At 35.0% G+C, this 17205-nt stretch overlaps 3 protein-coding genes across 3 annotated transcripts; 1 reads left to right on the top strand and 2 right to left on the bottom strand.

Moving 5' to 3' along the window:
* Positions 1-1376: 1376 nt before the first annotated feature.
* On the bottom strand, positions 1377-3914 carry LOC124632727 (alpha-tocopherol transfer protein-like). The gene is made up of 6 exons (XM_047167681.1): positions 3668-3914; positions 3255-3405; positions 2808-2912; positions 2580-2727; positions 2149-2347; positions 1377-2065 (listed from the first exon to the last, which is right to left on the bottom strand). Exons 1-6 carry the CDS (start codon positions 3795-3797, stop codon positions 1911-1913), a joined length of 888 nt encoding a protein of 295 aa, XP_047023637.1. The 5' UTR covers positions 3798-3914; the 3' UTR covers positions 1377-1910.
* On the top strand, positions 1794-12435 carry LOC124632726. Its single transcript, XM_047167680.1, has 10 exons — positions 1794-1848; positions 8193-8286; positions 8477-8539; positions 8785-8916; positions 8993-9137; positions 10572-10724; positions 10958-11192; positions 11291-11470; positions 11753-11857; positions 12276-12435. Exons 2-10 carry the CDS (start codon positions 8227-8229, stop codon positions 12397-12399), a joined length of 1197 nt encoding a protein of 398 aa, XP_047023636.1. The 5' UTR covers positions 1794-1848; positions 8193-8226; the 3' UTR covers positions 12400-12435.
* Positions 12436-14052: 1617 nt separating this feature from the next.
* Positions 14053-16485, bottom strand: LOC124632614. The gene is made up of 10 exons (XM_047167508.1): positions 16391-16485; positions 16051-16147; positions 15895-15960; positions 15670-15801; positions 15358-15502; positions 15132-15284; positions 14829-15057; positions 14573-14737; positions 14346-14441; positions 14053-14170 (listed from the first exon to the last, which is right to left on the bottom strand). Exons 1-10 carry the CDS (start codon positions 16483-16485, stop codon positions 14053-14055), a joined length of 1296 nt encoding a protein of 431 aa, XP_047023464.1.
* Between the last annotated feature and the right edge of the window lie 720 nt (positions 16486-17205).

Here is a 17205-nt window from a genome sequence, read left to right as displayed (position 1 = left end):
CATCCACACCACAATAATCGCACAATAACAAGAAAGTTATGGGGTGAAATAAAAGAACAATTTCCTATAAGTCAAGGTGTTGCACTCCTGATGTACGTCACACCGCTACAAGAGCTCGCGCCTTCACTTTGGCCACCCGACGCCACCGCTCGCCGCGCCCGCCTAGGCTCCAATCACCGCGCTTGCAGTGTGGACCCACACTGAGGCTTGTTCCACCCACATTAATGAACTAATGTAACTAAGTGACCGTGGCTTCTCATTAATAATTGAATCACGCAAGGGTTCATTTCAGACGGGATAGTTAATGAGACAGGTACGCAACTAACTTCATGACATCCTCGGCCACATCATGATGTACTGGACTAGGTCATGACAGACATATGTTAGTTTAGGGTAACTCGCATTACTTGTACGCAAATGAGACTTTGACGTTCATATATTAATTATCCTTGGTATATGAACATACACAATTACCGCATATATAAGCTACATAGGGAACAGTTGTATACCTACATCGTGTAATAACACATAAGTAAATAAAATATTTGGTCAACGTCCGACCTAATAAATATTTAGATTGAAACTAAGACTCTCTAGAAAGTGCTCTTTTTTGTTCCTCTGCTAGAATAAAATCCTGGAAAAGCTCAACTTTGACCGGCATTTTTATTCTCGGTCAAGGTTGAGCTGGGACAGGGTAAAATGACATTATCTTTGAATAGAATCTCCAAATCAAATTATGAGACTTTAAGATTTAGTAAAAAACTTTTCCAACTTTAATTTCATAAAAGTCGCCGCCACCTTATTGAAATATTTTGTAGGTATGCTTCAGTCTGCTAGGTTTTCGCGGGCATGACTTAAAATAGAGATGACCGTAAAAAAAAGTTTAGCACTCATTAAAACCCGTATTGACGTAAACTTAAAAATGAGTAAACTTTTTGTCTAAAGCCGTTATTTGGGATTAACCGAAATCGGTATTCTTTTATCTAGAAGAGAACGGACGCTTTTCGCTAAAATCGAATTTCTTTTGTGCACTATTTAGGGACAATGGTGCACCGATTGCAGTCCAGTTTTAGGTATTTTATTTTGGACCATTACGCCATTGCGAACGAAATGATTGTATCAATAGAATGCGAATGCGACGAAAACGTTGATACATTGTCCGCTGTGTGACCTCAATTTTCCAGACTAAAGCGTTGGTTAGCCAATACCAGCTGAAAGTAAAGATTCTTGCTACCAACAGTTCTCAAACTATAATGAGAAGCATCAAACTAAAATTTAATACTCCGATACAACACGAGAGGAAATTAAACTAAGTTTTCCACGATTCGCCTGCCTAAATATTATTAAAACTTTTAGTGAAATGGAAAAGTTTGATATGTATATTAACTTATATAAACATTTATTTGTGACCTAGGACCTAGGGTAAGTATACACTTGCGATAAATGAAAGAGATACTCAACAAATATTGTTTTACAAAAACTCGAAACTTGCAAATTACAATGCTTGTTCAGTGTTCTTTTTACACTGTATTATTATGTATGTATGACTATAAGCTTCTAACAGAGTCCATCGAATGTTACGTTTAGTAGGGTTTTTGGTCGTTTTGCAAGTGGTGGCAAGCACACCGCTATGCAAAGAAGCAATTTCCTTTGTGTCACTTGCTACCCGCTGCCGCCGCGCTGACTGCACGTGTTGTCACGTACCGGTGTCAATACATGCTGCATCATACCTATATTTGTGATATCACTGTTCTTACTATCTTAAGTAGGTTTAACTGATAATATTTCCTTCGATTTACATAAGATAACTTACGCTTGCACTTGTCTCTTCAATGTCTCCATCTAGTGGTATGTACATTATTGTTCATATATCATGTCTGTCTAGATTCTTGTTATTTACTGATGGTTATTTAATCTATTTCTAGTTTCTTGAATGAGCCCTCCAAGCCAGGGAAGAATGTGCTCAAAGATTTAGGGCCACCAGGTCTCTTTGTTTCGTCAACTCTTTTCAGCGCTTCTTCTTCGAAGAACTTGTGGTTTGCTTGTAGTTTATTGCATATTTCATCTGAAAAAAATATTTCAATTTGAGGTACAATTCATAAACCATATATAAAGACTGATAACATACGGCTAATAATATTTAAATACCTTTCAAATTCTTTTTATTTTCTTTAAATAAATCTTGAGTGGTAATAAACTCTTCTAAAGTGTTGGTGTCTGCTTGGTGAACCTTCAATATATCAAGCAGCTCATCTTTCATGAATGGCTTCACCATAGATAGTAATTTATCAACGAACACTGGAGCATTTATGAAGTGGAATTCTTTGAGACACACAAACATTGCTTCCTGAAAAGATGATCAGAAACTTCATAAGTATAACTTAAAAGAGCTTTCTTAAATAACTTTTACTTCATAGGGAAGTTGTAGTTTTTGCAAAAGATTAACTGTTAGTGAATCTGTTGCAGGCATTTCGAAATTAATATAAAAGTTATTTTCTTGGTATTCTAACAACAAAACGTTTATGAAAAGAGGTCAGAATCTTTATCTAAGACAGTGTATATTTCCGTGGAAAAATTACCTGTAAGAAGTAGAAAAACTGTTGTGCCACGGTCAAGTTGATTCTCGATATGTGGCCCAATGATACTCTGTCTAAATTCACTATGATTGCCACGCCTGGAACCGTGCCTTCTTCATATTGCCATAAATCCATGACCATAAAAAATGCCCTGGAATTGATGAATATCAATTAACTATGACATGATATTATCCAGTTACATAATATTGAAATACTTTAAAGTCAACTCACTTGATCACATCGCCATAATCAAACTTTTTGGGATCTGCATCCAGAAGTTCACAATAAATTGGCCAAAAACCTCTTTTCGTCGTTGTCTTCATGGGATAGATTAACCTGTAAAATGGAAATAACCTCTTTTTATAAGATTATGTAAAGAAAATAGGTACTTAACTAATATATCAAGTTTTCTTCATATACTTATTCATTTTTTGATACGATATTTCATTCATTTTTTGATGCATATGCGATTGTGATCAGTCGTCAAATCAATCGAATTATAATATATAAACCTTTGTTATGATGTTATATTTTCTTAGCCTTTCTACCATTACACGAGACCAGACGAGGAGAGACTTGTCTATTTAGGTATTATGTATGTTCTTCACGACATTTTACCCTTGTTATATCAAATGCATATACCATGCACATATTGCCAACAAATACATGAATACGTACCAAGTTTCAAATGCTAATTCCAAACGATCGTCAATTTTTCTGTCCTGGTAGAACGGGAATAGTGTTTTCAGAGTATAATTGACATCAATGACCCGTTTAGTCACATCCACGTCGCATGCACAGCTGTGATATGCTAATATCACGTCCAATTCTGAAAATTATACCACTGTATTAGCCGTATTTTAATATTGTGTTCTGGGAAATCTGATCTATTATAAATATGTTAATTGACTCAACGTTTTATTGCGCTTTTCAATTTATATTGTTCAGTTCCAAAGGTACGCTTGATAAGAGACAAAAAATACTCGTACAATAAAAGAAACCAACCATTAATTTACAATTATTAACAATATTTAAAAAGCAATATTTCACCTACTTATATCAATAGACAATTATGTTTTTAATTAATTTACCAGTGATATGCTGATGCGGTAGATGCGCCTGTTCACTCAACCACTCTATCAATTTACGTACATCTTCTTGTTTCACGTTGTTTAACTTTTCATATTCCTTATCTACTGACAGGCCAGTTACCACAGCCATTTTCAATAACACCAAAACTATCTCCAACAAATACGAGAATATATTTACGTATTTTTTAAGATGTAAGCGTACGTTAGTCGCGTGATGTGGCTATGAGCTAATGGCTTATAAATGGGGCCAATAGTGTGTCTCTTTGTGCTCCTAAAACGTCAAAGTATCTATTGACACAAATGCAAGGCCATTTGGCGCACATAAAGATTATTCTACAGTCTGGTCTAGATGTTTTTTTGCATTGTTATCTGAGGTAGACATACCTAAGTAGTTTTTACCGGGTGGGTGTTGAAATAGGAAGTTAGGTTTTGGAAACAATGTTAATTAATCATTTTTTGTGCAATCTGGATTTATCGTTTAATCTAAATTAAGGATACATATTGCAATTCTGCACCTCTAAATCTTATGTTTTACCGATAAGAATCCAATTTTAACTCTAATTGTTTGGGAAAATATTTAACGAATGAAAATTCTTTCACTAATCCCATTTTTCTTAAACTGCTACCTAGAATTCCAGCATTCAGAAATATTAAATTGGTTCTAAACTTAACCGTTTCCAAAGTTAACTGGACTTCTAGAGTTACAGTGGCACGTTCTCGTCTGCAGGATCACTTTTTCTCGTGTATATTTAAGTTCAGCTACGTTCACCGTCCCAGTTAGAAACAACCTACGTTATTTTTAATAAAAACATTTCTTCGGAAACTATACATTCAATTGATATTTTTTTACGTTTGAACTAACTGAAAGCTTGATTTTTTCTAAACACAAGACACTGATTCAATTACCCTAGTGCGGACACGTGCAAACATTATACAGCTAAGCAAGGACGTGATGACAAAACACTCAATTACTTACCACTTTTTATGGGAAGCAGTATGTACTAATAGGAACAACATAAACTACATGATTCACGTGAAGAACTTTCTTAGCATGTTATGACGAAAATGATTGGCACAAGTTGCATCCAGTACACAAACACCCCATTTGGTAATCCAGGGTCATACATAATATCGTTGCTGTAAGTCCTCGGACTTGCAACTTTGATTGGACTTGTCCGAAATAGCTGGGAATAGCGACGTATCGTAAATGTTTAGTAGCGAGTGACGGCTTAAACACTGCTTTATGAGAAATATACGTTTGAATAGTTCATTGAGACAAGTGTCTTTGATGAGCTATAAAAATGGTTGATTTAGCAGAACTTTGTATGTAGAAGTTGGACTATTCTTAGTTTATTATTGTTTGATGTAATTTTGATGAAAACAAATAAAGAAAATATAATATAATTCTTCACTATACACTAGTTACTTCATTGATTGTATTAGAACTGCAATAAACGACACAGGTAGTCCGAATTCGCCCCTTGCAATGGTCCAGTAAAAAATGCCGACCTTGTTTGCACCACAAATTATAATTTTAATCCAATTTCATGGAACTCTTGTTTGTATCTAATAATATGATTTCGCCCTTGCCCGAGTTTCCACTACATCGGTGGTGTATGAATTCGTTAGGAACCCATGAGCGGTTCACGGACGGCCGAGTGAGTCTCGCTTACGGTCCAACAAACACTTTCAAAGTGCACCCTTAGCCCTCACCCTCCCGTATCATAGCCAGCTTATATTTATTGTATACTTAAATCTTGACGAGATCCTTCCAATTAGAAAACCGTGAGTCAAAGTTTCGAAGTGTTATCAGACTTAATTTGGGGCTTATTAACCCTCTGCAGCTGATGTAGTAGTCCCACAGACACCGCAAAATACAAAACCAAGTTTTTTACCGTCATTTTTCAAATTCGTGCGCCAGCTCTTCGAGTACCTTCCTATAAAGGGCTCGCGCGTCGGTCAGTGTACGGGAAGCGGTCACTGTGAGCTTACTTTAGCGTGGAGGAAGGAAAGTGTCCACGGGACTACCACGTCAGCGTCAAGGTAAGTTTCCACGAGACTACCACCTCAATCAAATTGTTATATCTTCATAGTGTCTCCTAAACTACCACGTCAGTAAACTAGTTTAAGTGATTCATTATTTCGTGTTATTTTCCAATTTTCATAAAATATTACATTAATACTTTAATTACTAATCAATTAACTTGAATACCAAGCTAACTAGTTTTAAGTACCTAACAAGTTTTTAGATGGACATCTCAAGGAACAACTCTAAACCGGGGACATCTGCTCGTAAAAGAACATCGGCTGGAACTCTCCAGAGTCATGAAGGGGAAATATTGAACTAACTGTAACAGGAAAGTTACGATGCCTTGAGTGTTAGGTAGAGGTAGAGTAGAGGTAGAGGTATTGATGATAAAGATGGAGATCCAAGTTTCGAGCCTGAAACCGAACGCGATGAAGATGACGCCATTTCACGTGAAGGAGAGTTTTAGGCATGGATGGGGGGTCCCTCCATCTCCGGTAGTTCGATTTGTTCCACTGAGTGACAAAAAATTTTGTTCTATTTTTCCAACTTTAATAAAAAGACAAACTAAGTATCGTTGCTGTGATTGTTCGAATCCAATTTGCCTTCAGTTCTCTAAGTCACTGTGTGATAATTGCCAAAAAAAGGTGTGACTTTGAATCACTCTAGTTTATAATTTGACCAACTAATGTATGTCATTTTTTCAACACTCATTCATATTATTGTGAACTTTTAAAATATGTAATGTAAAATTTGAAAAAGTTGATTTTGTTACTTTTTTTAGTTAATAAATGATTAAGTAGAATTTTTCAGACTGATTTGACATAAGTAAATGAAAGTTGTTTAATTTTGAAAGTACATTTTGTTTTTTTTTATTCCAAGTTAATTTAACATTTAAAATAGGCTATAAATCCAATAAATGTCAATAAGTTAGCCGTATAGTTTAATTTTACAAAAATATTTGCAGTTGAAGTGGTGTCTCGTGTACTACCACCTCAGTTGAATTGTAAAAATTTGACCACGTCAGTTGCAGAGGGTTAATCAAAATGCAATGTGTGAAAGAGCAGAATCTAAACTATCTCCATCTGACTGCCGTCGTTATTAAGAAAGGCACAACTAACATTTTACAAATGTTGAGAAAATCGAGTTTAAAATATTTTTTTAATTTTGTTAAAAAAAACACGTTTAAAATGAGTTTTTCGAAATTGTGAAAATGTAAAAAATTTTGTTGTTTTGGTATGTACACAACGATAGCAATATTATATTTTAATTTAAATGGATATATTTAATAATTAGCATAATTCTTTTTAACTTAACATAAAAAATAACAAGAAAGGAGCAATATTATGTTGAAAAGGCACATATAATCAAATATGCCTTTTCAATGTTAAATTTTTAGTAAAAATTTAAAATTTTACGATGAAAAGGCATATTTTCTTAATTGTGTCTTTTCATTGTATTTTTTTAAAATGAATATATAGGTTAGAAGTAAAGGCACAAACACCGATGTGCCTTTTTTATATAACATTTATTAGCGTAGGGGTAAATAGAAAGGGCATAACTGCCAGTTGTGACTTTTCTTTCTACATTAATTGCCAAAATGTTCGTATAAAAAATAAGCACAATTGCCACATAAGCCTTTTATATTTGACGCACGTCAGTTATGCCCTTTCTATTAAATATATCGATAGTAAAAACGTAAAATAAAAGTACAATATGCCTTTTTATTGTAATAAAACTTAAAAAGTGATGTAGTTCTGCCCTCTAAGCTTATGCTATCTCTGTTTATTTTGCAGCTAAAAATCCACAAAAAATCAGGCAGATAGGCCTTTTTTTCCTGATTCCGAATATATATATAACTCATTTTGACAAAAAATGTTAGTTGTGCCCTTTTTCGGTAGCACGGCAGTGTAGGTATCTATTCCAAAATACGTATGATAGTGTACAAACTTTTAATTGAAATAGTATAGTATTAATACTAGCTTGGTAAACATAATAGGCATACTTACAGAATACCCACATAAATTCAGATGATTATGAAAATATACGGTGTAGAATTTTATATCCCTTTCTAATAAGATCTCCTTCTATTACCAAAATAAATACTTTTCAAAATTAGGTACCTACTCTATTTTTAAACTATGCTATTTTTTGTAATGTCAAATTTTATTTTGTGTTTTTATAGTTTTACATGTTTTATTTTTTGAAATATTTTTTTTACACTTTACATTTTTATAAACTTTATACTATTATACATTTTATATATAATTAAGCAAAATGTCGACGTATGACGATGATGATGATGACGATATTGAGGGAGGTATTTACGAAAATGGGCATTGGGCTTGGGACGACAAACAAAACGAAATGGTATTCAGAAGGTGATTTCTTTTTGCCGAGTAGGACTACTTACCTAGAAATGTGCAGGTACCTAACCCCTGTCACAAATAGCAGCTTATTGTTAGTTTACTTACTGAATGTAATTTATAAATCTTTCAGTGACCTTCCTCCGAGGAAAGAAGAGCCTCCAGAAATGGCCACCGCCATTTTAGGATCCGTAGAATTCAGAGAAGATATCGATTTGGTTGAACAGGCAAGTACATAGTTATATAAGAATGTAGACGTAATACCTAGCACTTCACTTTTCTAATATTTTCCTTCTTGTCCTGACCCCAAGTTATTCGGGGCCAGTGCAATATTTTTCGCTTGCACGATTTTATATTTTTTTTAATAAGTAATTAACCTTCCTAAAAAAATATAATTATAATTCTTTTATATTTCAGCAACGATTCAGAAAACGTATCCAGCGAAAGGTCACGGACGACACAGATTTTGTCACCCTTCAGGTTGTAAAACTATTTCACGGTTTAAGTTCACATTTAATGGTTTTTAAGTCTCAGCCATTTTGATGGCAATATAAACAAAATATGGCTGGGCGCAAATTTTTCATACCAGAATGAAACAACACGAAACAGAATAACACAAATAATTCTTGGGCGACTGATTTGAAAGATTTTCCATTTTGCATTTAGAGCTTATTACTGGTACTGAATTGAACTTTTACTTAACCATTCTGTTTTTTGTTATACAGGATATAAAGGACGTTGTCTTGTTCACTGCTCCGTCCAAAATTATGAAACCATTTGTAATCAACCTGCTTCATCTCTCGGCTACGGACCGACTACTACGAGCTCTCATATTGTTTTGCCAATATCATTTGCAGGTAAAGTAAAACTTAACAAACCCAAGCCTTCCTTTGAATTGAAAACTTCTAAAAATATCATCTACCTACATTCCAGGTTTCAACTGTTATGGCGACGCGTACTTCGGAACTTGAAACAAAAATTCGCACTCCCAAAAGCGAGGAAGTAGAATTGCGCTACCTGGAAAATTTAGAGGACCTGCGTTTACTCGTCGCTAAGGAATATTCCAACATGATACAAGGTGCAATGGAAACCTAAACCACACGCAGTTTTATTATCTAGACACACGGCAGTGTGTCCGCCAAGTTCGAGCAAAAAAAGCGACACACCGGCCGTGGGTTATATTACACGAACCATTTCGGGCCAAATTCGACCCCCCTATAACTCAAAATCTATTTTATTTACGCATATCAAATTTCTATAACTGAACTGAACTGACGACGTAACTTTGCAATGGCGTTGCAGTTACGATAAAAATATTTTTGCTGGTTGTTTACCGTTTTAACAATTGAGGAGCATTAAAACAACATTATTATATCAATAATCAATGAATGTAGTTACGTCGTCAGTTCAATCGCGACGTGTCAGGAACGCATTCTCTGAATGGCCGAACTATAGTATCTGTTGAGACCCCCTCACTTATCTAAAATACAAAATTTCATTAATATACCTATTGTAGGTCTTGAGATATTGACGTCAGAAAATCGCTATTTTTACTATACACTCACTGACTGACTCACTCATCAAAAACCTAGACCACTTCCAATGGTCGCATTGACTTGAAATTCGGCATGGAGGTAGGTCTTTATGTCAAGGTAAAGGGAAAAATCTGAAAATGGCCAAGTGTGAGTCAGTTTCAAAATAATGAAGGTGCAAATTAAGGTGTATACCCCCAAGGAACTAAAACGAACTAAATTTATCTATATTTATAAAATATATCTTCGAATGGTCGTACCTATCTGAAATTCGTTACAAAGGTTTGTATTTAGTCAAAGTAAAGTAAAAATCTGAAAACGGCCAAGTGTGAGTCACTTTCGAAAATAAAGAATGTGTAACTTTGATCCACGAACATAATATATGAAAACATGTCATGTCAGTCAGTTGATAAATCTAGTCCATTTAGTTAATCTAGTTCATTTCTTTGTAAGAAGCATAGTGCATATTTTCAAAAATCTGAAAGATAGTATAAATGAGACATTTCCTTAACTAATTTAATCATAAGAAAAAAATAAAATAAACAACCTTACAAAAATAAATGAAATCCCACCCAAAACAAAAATGTGAAAGGCTGCCAAGTTCGATAATATGGGAATGCTTCGCCTATAAAAGAAGTGAGATCTGAATAAGTACCAAGTTCCATACACATACCTCAGTTAAAAATAGTTACTTTTTAATAATGTTGACTTGGCAAGTTTTAATAGAAAATTATATACTTGATTCATTGCGTTAAGTAGGTTTATAACAAGGTGTGTGAAAACTTGCTAAGTAACATCATTAAAAAGTAACTATTTTTAACTGAGGTATGTGTATGGAACTTGGTACTTATTCAGATCTCACTTCTTTTATAGGCGAAGCATTCCCATATTATCGAACTTGGCAGCCTTTCACATTTTTGTTTTGGGTGGGATAATATTATTTCCCTGACACAATTCACGCCGTTAAATTTTTTTTTAAGGTTCCGGAGAATTTGCAAAATATCATCATATGGGTCACATGAAAAAATTGCGGTCCCAAATTAGACGCGAGGGCTTCATGTTCGAGACTTTTATACGAATCAGTATCCAGATCGTATGGATAGCACTAGGTCGGAAATCTTTTAGTCAAATTGGTGAGTCTAATACCTACTCATAAGTATAACACATAAATAGTGAGTGCATAAAATAGTTTACAACTTTCCGTTTAACGCACAGTCGCCAAGTTTTGCAGTCAAATCTTCGCAGCTTTTTATTGTAGTGTTCAGTTTGGCAGAATTTATACCCAAAGTTGAAAAAACCGTCAATATTTTTATTGGAAATTCAACGAAAGTTTTACGAAACTAAGGTATAAATCTCTTTGTTGCAGAACTGGAGGTCCATAGAATATTTAAGTCGCAGGTATTCAATTCAGCCGAACATAAGTTGGGTAAAGGCGATCAATTTGACGAAATAACAGCCAACGAACGAAATGTGCTGGTTGGTCACTGCTTGCGCAAGAAATATAAGGTGGACATGCTGTCACCTCTGATAAATGAAATACACTGCTGCAGGAGAAATATTGACCATCGAATTTATGGACTTGGAATCGTCAAATATCCACAGTAAGAAAACTTTCCACCGTTTGGCATAATCAATAGCTTTTAATGAAAGAAGCTTGTAAAGTCACGAATAGCCTAAAACTAACCTATTTAACATTTAGTTTAAGCCCTCGCCTCTTATACATGGAAGGTGCACTATCTCTGCCGGAAAGTGAGTTACTAAAAAACGATATTTCATTGGGCATGTTGGGATCGCCGAGATCCAATTTCGATATATTACTGAGGGAAATCACTTATTCCGTCGATGACTCTTCAAATACCAGTGGTGGCAAGATAAGCAAGTAAGTAAAAAAAAATCCGTTTTACGTATTTTTACGGACCCTTTGTTTATGAGATTAGAAATTGATTAAAAATATTGGCCCCTTCTCAGACTTACCTACATCACGAGCTCAACCTCACAATTTGTAAAATCCGTGAGATTATTTTGTACTTGTAAACTTTTCACCATACAAATTTTATCGGTCTGCAATACAAATTACAGAAATTAATTAAACATAAATACATTAGGTTTTAAGGCAAGACAAACAAGTCCAGGTTATTTCATATCGTTTTCCATTATTTAGATCAGTGTCAAGAGCATCTAAGCCGATGCAAAGAACAAAATCATCCCTTGCGGAATCAATACAATCGTATAAAGACATCGATCTACCGCCACAAGTTGATGAAGAGTAAGTATTCATTAATTGGATAAAAATAATGCTATCTTTCCATTACATAGGTACGTAGTAAAAACAACATTTTCAACAAATAGTTATCATAGTAGATGTGCATGTTTATTTGTATTCCACTTTTCATTTATATTTGTCACTAGCTTTCGCCCGCGGTTTCACCCGCTTCCCGTAGCCGGATGGTGACAAAAACCTTCTCCCGAGTCTAAGTTACCTCCCCTTTAATTTTCGGCCAAATCGGTCAAGCCGTTTTCATGTTATGTCGTGACAGACAACGGAAAGCGGGTTTCATTTTTACATATATAGATATGCATCAAGTCAAAATAGGGTATTATGATATATTCAACATCTAAACACGTGCAAATATTCCAGCCTCGACCCAGTATAGAGCAAATTACACATTTTTTTTGTTTTACAGGGATCTTCCAAGCGAATTTCCTACAAAATCTTATCCACACAGACATCCCGAAGAGGGGCAGCGCCAAAAATGGATTCTGAAATGTACGCGGATTCTTAACAAACATCGCGCACTACATTTTTAATGAACGAATTTACTTAATACAGACATTGCATCGTAATACCATCTTTAATTTCGCCTCGCACCTTTCGGTGCACCTTCTTCAATTTCTGAACTTGTTTTCGTAGATATATTCCAAGCTTCACCTTCTCTTTCTCTTGAGGCTGAATACTTCTTGCATTTGGATGGAGATTTAAGTAGTATTTCGAGAAGCCAGTAAGTCTGACACCAGTCTAACCAAGGGGTATCGGGTTGCCCGGGTAACCGGGATGAGGAGGTCAGATAGGCAGTCGCTTCTTGTAAAGCACTGGTACTCAGCTAAATCCGGTTAGACTGGAAGCCGACCCCAACATGGTTAGAAAAAAGGCTCGGAGGATGATGATTTGGATGGAGATTTCCTATGTACCTATTTTAGTTTTACTCATGTAGATAATTATTTGAATAACGTGCCAGAAAATAAATTGGGCTTTAATGCTAGGCTGGCAGAATTATTCAATAATTACTACAATTATAATAATTTCTAATGCTTCTAAATAATCCATTTACTAATTTACTAATAAACGAAACATGTGAATGTCAGTCCATCAGAAACCTATCCAGTTGTCTAAGATAGCGTGACCACTGGTTGAGATCCAATTACCGTGTCAAAAGTATTTTGATTTCTATACATAATACATATGTACGAAAATTAGAAATAATATCAGAACACTATTATTTTATGTAACGTATTTGAAATTCTAGCAAATGAATAGCTACTTACCTACATAGCGGACCTATAAAAGAAATCAAAAGGATATAAATCAAATCCACATACCTACAATTAAACAAAGTCATCGAATGTTTGGCTAATTGTAAATCCTTAGCAGCATTCGTTCGTATTGTATTGTATCCTTTATAAAGAAAGGATGTTCTTAGGTAGGATGAAAACTACATCAAATGAAAGATAAAATTACTGAGAAATTATAATATAATACAAATATCTTAAACAAAATTATGGTAAAAAAAAATATTGATTGTTCAGAACTGGGCTCAGAATTTGTCTCGGAGTATGAAAAAATAATGGAGAGTCGGTCGTATGACTTTTCAAAACATCGTTCTGTAAGATTCATGCCTAAAGAACCTCGTTACTAATTAAACAGCATCCCATATAGCTTTTAACGAAAAAAATCTTTGGGGTTTTCATATTTAACATTGTTAATTTTCAATCTTTAAACATTTATGTAAACCAGGAGGTATTTATTGTTCCACAACATACTCCCTCCCTAACAGCCCTTTCACACGGCAGTCCAGTTTTGCGGGACCAGCATTTTACTGTATCCTGCAAAACTGAACTACGTGTGAACAGCGTCCGTTTTTGCAAGATTCCCGCTATTTACTGGACGAACGATCCAGTTTCAAGTGACAAAACCGAATCGCACAAATCGATGGGAACAGCATTTTGCAGGATCCTGCATGCGGTTTGCTCGTGTGAACACTAGCATATAATATCTTTTGCGATCAAACGGTATCCTGCAAAAAAACTGAACTGTCGTGTGAAAGGGCCGTAACCCTACTCCTAAATACCTAACAGTAAATTGATTTTACATAATAGGTAAAAAATATAACATAATATTAAAATAGTAAATATCTTCTATAACTCAAAATGATAAAAAATATATTAGGTATTAATTATAAGCACTTAATGAGTAGTAGAAGCCAACAGTTTAGTAAGTCTGTTGAGCCATCGCTTTTGCTGCACGTCGCTGACCGGGCACGGCTTCTCCGTCTCGTCAGGAAATGATGGCGGGAAATAGATCCTGGTACAGAAGCATATTAGTTAGAATCTTCATTCAATTTGGAACATCTAAATTGACATTTTTTTGCAGTCACTATTAAGTAAAATGTAGAAAATACTACATTACTACCTAATCATAAATAATGTGGAAAAGTTTTACTATAGATCGTGAAATATAGATAAATATAAATACTAACTCATGTTGATCTTTCCGTGGTATTATTATTGGTGGGTATAAAGATGGAGCAGCTTTTTTGAAGGAGCTCTTCGAACTGTGTGCGCTTTGTGACGCTCTGTACAAAAAAGTTTAGTAAACACAGGTTGCTTATGAATGTGCTAATAACAATATAGCATTTGACAGTCAATGATTACCATAAATTGATGTTAACGAAGCAATAACACAAAAGCAAGCACCAATACTTACATAGAAGCTTTAGATTTAGCCTCGGTTGATAGCGAAATTGGTCTAAGCATTGTATCAAATTGCGTCCTAGGCAGACCTATAATACCCAACGTCACAGCCGATTCCATCATACTTTCTTCTGGACCAGAGACAAGCAGGCGCAAATATTTTAGTCGGGATGATATCCTTAAAAAATACCAAAGAATGTGTAATACAGAAATAACAGAAGTACTGTATTGTAGAGAATACCATACAATAGAAAGTTTAGTGTACTAACTTTGGATATTTGACTACGCCAAGACCCAATAAACGGTAATCAATGGGCCGGTGACAAAACACCTCGTTCATGAGCGGCGAGCGAGTGTTTAGCTTTTTGTCATGTCGGACACAGTGGCCAAGTAAAACGGCTTGTTCTGCCGCCACCATACGTGAAATGTATCCAGTCTTTAACGTATGTTCTACAGCGTTGAATATTTCAGACTTAAATAACCGATGAGTCTCCAGCTCTACAAGAGTAAACAAGGAATATTTTACACTGTAAATTACATTCATATATCGCTCATTGAGTGAAATACTTCACCAATCTGATTGAAACTCTTGCGCCCTAGCGCTAACCAAACAATTTGCACGCTCATGCGAAGTAATGTTTCAAACAAACGCGCGTCTTTGTCCGATAACGACTGCCGCTTCTTCAGAGGACCCATGTGATGAAATTTCTTCGTGTCAGCTCCACCTAAACCATAATAAGACTTTAGATACAAACTGCCTAAACACTTTGATTAAAACTAACTTAAATCCATACTGACCAATAAGCATTATACAATATTCTTTAGCTACTAAAACTCTGAGGTCGGCTAGGTTATCACGAAATTCATTTTCAATTTTCTCACAGTCCGGAGTTCTCACTTTTGTAGTAAGTTCCAACATGCGCGTTGCCATTTCATCTGCTATCTGTAAAGGATTTCCTATAGGCTTAAAGACTTTTTGGCGAAAAATCGGCAGCAATTTGTCAGATAGTTTCAATTTATTGCAACGTTAGTGCAATATACCAAACAAGTTAACTCGAAAATTAGTAGTTAATTTAAAAGAAAAATTATTGGGTGTAGTAAAAATATTACCTGTAAATAGTAACCACAGCAGAGGATGAGGGCTCTAAGAAATCTTTCAGTAGTCGGCAAGTGTAGCAGATTTATGAGCATAGGACTCAGAATATTAATAGGAGCGGTGTATAAAGCTATATCTTTAACGTCCTGAAAATTTAAAGATTTCAGTTGATCAAAAACATATGTTGTAATCCAACGAAATACTGAGCTGCATCTGTTAAAGTGAGTAAATATGAAAACCTGTAGAGTAATGACATCCGCTTGTCCTGGTTTCAGTTTTCTTTGATAGCGTCGACGATAGCGGATCTAGAATACCATCAATTTTATTCTTAACAGTATTTGGTACTTCAGAAGTATCTCTAGAGATCTTAATAATCACTTTGGTCGAATTGTTACCTGTTCTATTAAATCCACGTCATCCCTGAACTCAATAGTGCCCGTTGGCGCTTTCGTTTGTATCTGTATGTTTTCTATCTGCTTCGGAGGCAAATCACTGCAATAATCAATACATTACGAAATATACTGCGAATGTTTGTTGTCACAATTATGTAACGTCCTACTATTTATCAACTGAACACCTCATACTAGAACATACGCTGTCCCTCCACGTGTAGGTACATGAACTACATATAAACCCTCTTTCCTTCTTTCTTTCTTTAGTGGTTCCATCATACTATCTCACACTCACTCTCATAGTGAATTCTACTGTGGAAGATCAAGAAGCAAGTGCTTATACCTTACAAACAGCAATGCTTGTGTCTGTTCGTCCCACACCCAATGTCCATCCTCGTACATTCCCCCAAAAACTCCTTCGTCCTCATCATCGGCCATATTTTAAACAAATTACAAATTAAAAGTATTACAAATATAAAATAAAAGTAGATATAAATTATTGTAAACTGACACATTAAAGTAGTGATACCGAATGTCAAAATGGCATGTACATTTTTTTTCTTTTATATTATTTTTAAATTGTTGTTATTTCATGAAGGTATTGCCATTAATTTTAAAAGACACATTTTCTATATTGAATGATTTCTCCAAGGACAATATCGTTAGCTTGTAAACACATACATATACTCTGGGAGTACCTACCTCTGCCTAACTCGCCGCAGAATCATGTGAAAATAAACTATTAAATTATTTTTACGTTCTGCTCTTGAAACTGCGATTCAATTCTTAAGTAACATTTTCACAAAATCTTAGGATCGTTCGGTGCGTGACTTATGATCTCCTATATTTCAACTTCTTATTCATGATTATAATTCATGGACAGCTATAACTTGCAAATCGGAATCTCCATCCAGCGTGTTTGTAAGTTTGGCAGAATTTACGATGTCACTATATAGTAAGTTCGCTCTCGGCTTCACTGAATATAAAGTTATGTTAATGTTACTAGTGCATCCAACTCCGGACCTTAAAACTTATAAAATGCTCTAAGTTATTTCCAATTCGGGATAAAAGCTATTGTATGTGTTGTAAACGGAGCAAGCGCACTTGTGTGTATTTAAGGCACTACTAAGTGGATGTGCTCATAAACGGACACGTATG

The sequence above is a fragment of the Helicoverpa zea genome, chromosome 8 (assembly GCF_022581195.2).
Source record: "Helicoverpa zea isolate HzStark_Cry1AcR chromosome 8, ilHelZeax1.1, whole genome shotgun sequence".
Taxonomy (NCBI): Eukaryota; Metazoa; Arthropoda; class Insecta; order Lepidoptera; family Noctuidae; genus Helicoverpa; species Helicoverpa zea.
Note: the sequence above shows the minus strand (reverse complement) of the source record. Positions and strands in the feature narration are given on the sequence as shown.

Coding starts and splice junctions, on each gene's coding strand:
- LOC124632726 (XM_047167680.1), top strand. CDS start 8,227: ATGGCCACCGCCATTTTAGGATCCGTAGAATTCAGAGAAGATATCGAT. Junction 8,287..8,476: donor ATATCGATTTGGTTGAACAG/GCAAGTACATAG, acceptor TTTATATTTCAG/CAACGATTCAGAAAACGTAT. Junction 11,193..11,290: donor GGAATCGTCAAATATCCACA/GTAAGAAAACTT, acceptor TTTAACATTTAG/TTTAAGCCCTCGCCTCTTAT.
- LOC124632614 (XM_047167508.1), bottom strand. CDS start 16,485: ATGGCCGATGATGAGGACGAAGGAGTTTTTGGGGGAATGTACGAGGAT. Junction 15,961..16,050: donor ACGTGGATTTAATAGAACAG/GTAACAATTCGA, acceptor ATGGTATTCTAG/ATCCGCTATCGTCGACGCTA. Junction 15,058..15,131: donor CAAGAGTTTCAATCAGATTG/GTGAAGTATTTC, acceptor TTACTCTTGTAG/AGCTGGAGACTCATCGGTTA.
- LOC124632727 (XM_047167681.1), bottom strand. CDS start 3,797: ATGGCTGTGGTAACTGGCCTGTCAGTAGATAAGGAATATGAAAAGTTA. Junction 2,728..2,807: donor GATTATGGCGATGTGATCAA/GTGAGTTGACTT, acceptor CATCAATTCCAG/GGCATTTTTTATGGTCATGG. Junction 2,066..2,148: donor AAATAAAAAGAATTTGAAAG/GTATTTAAATAT, acceptor TATTTTTTTCAG/ATGAAATATGCAATAAACTA.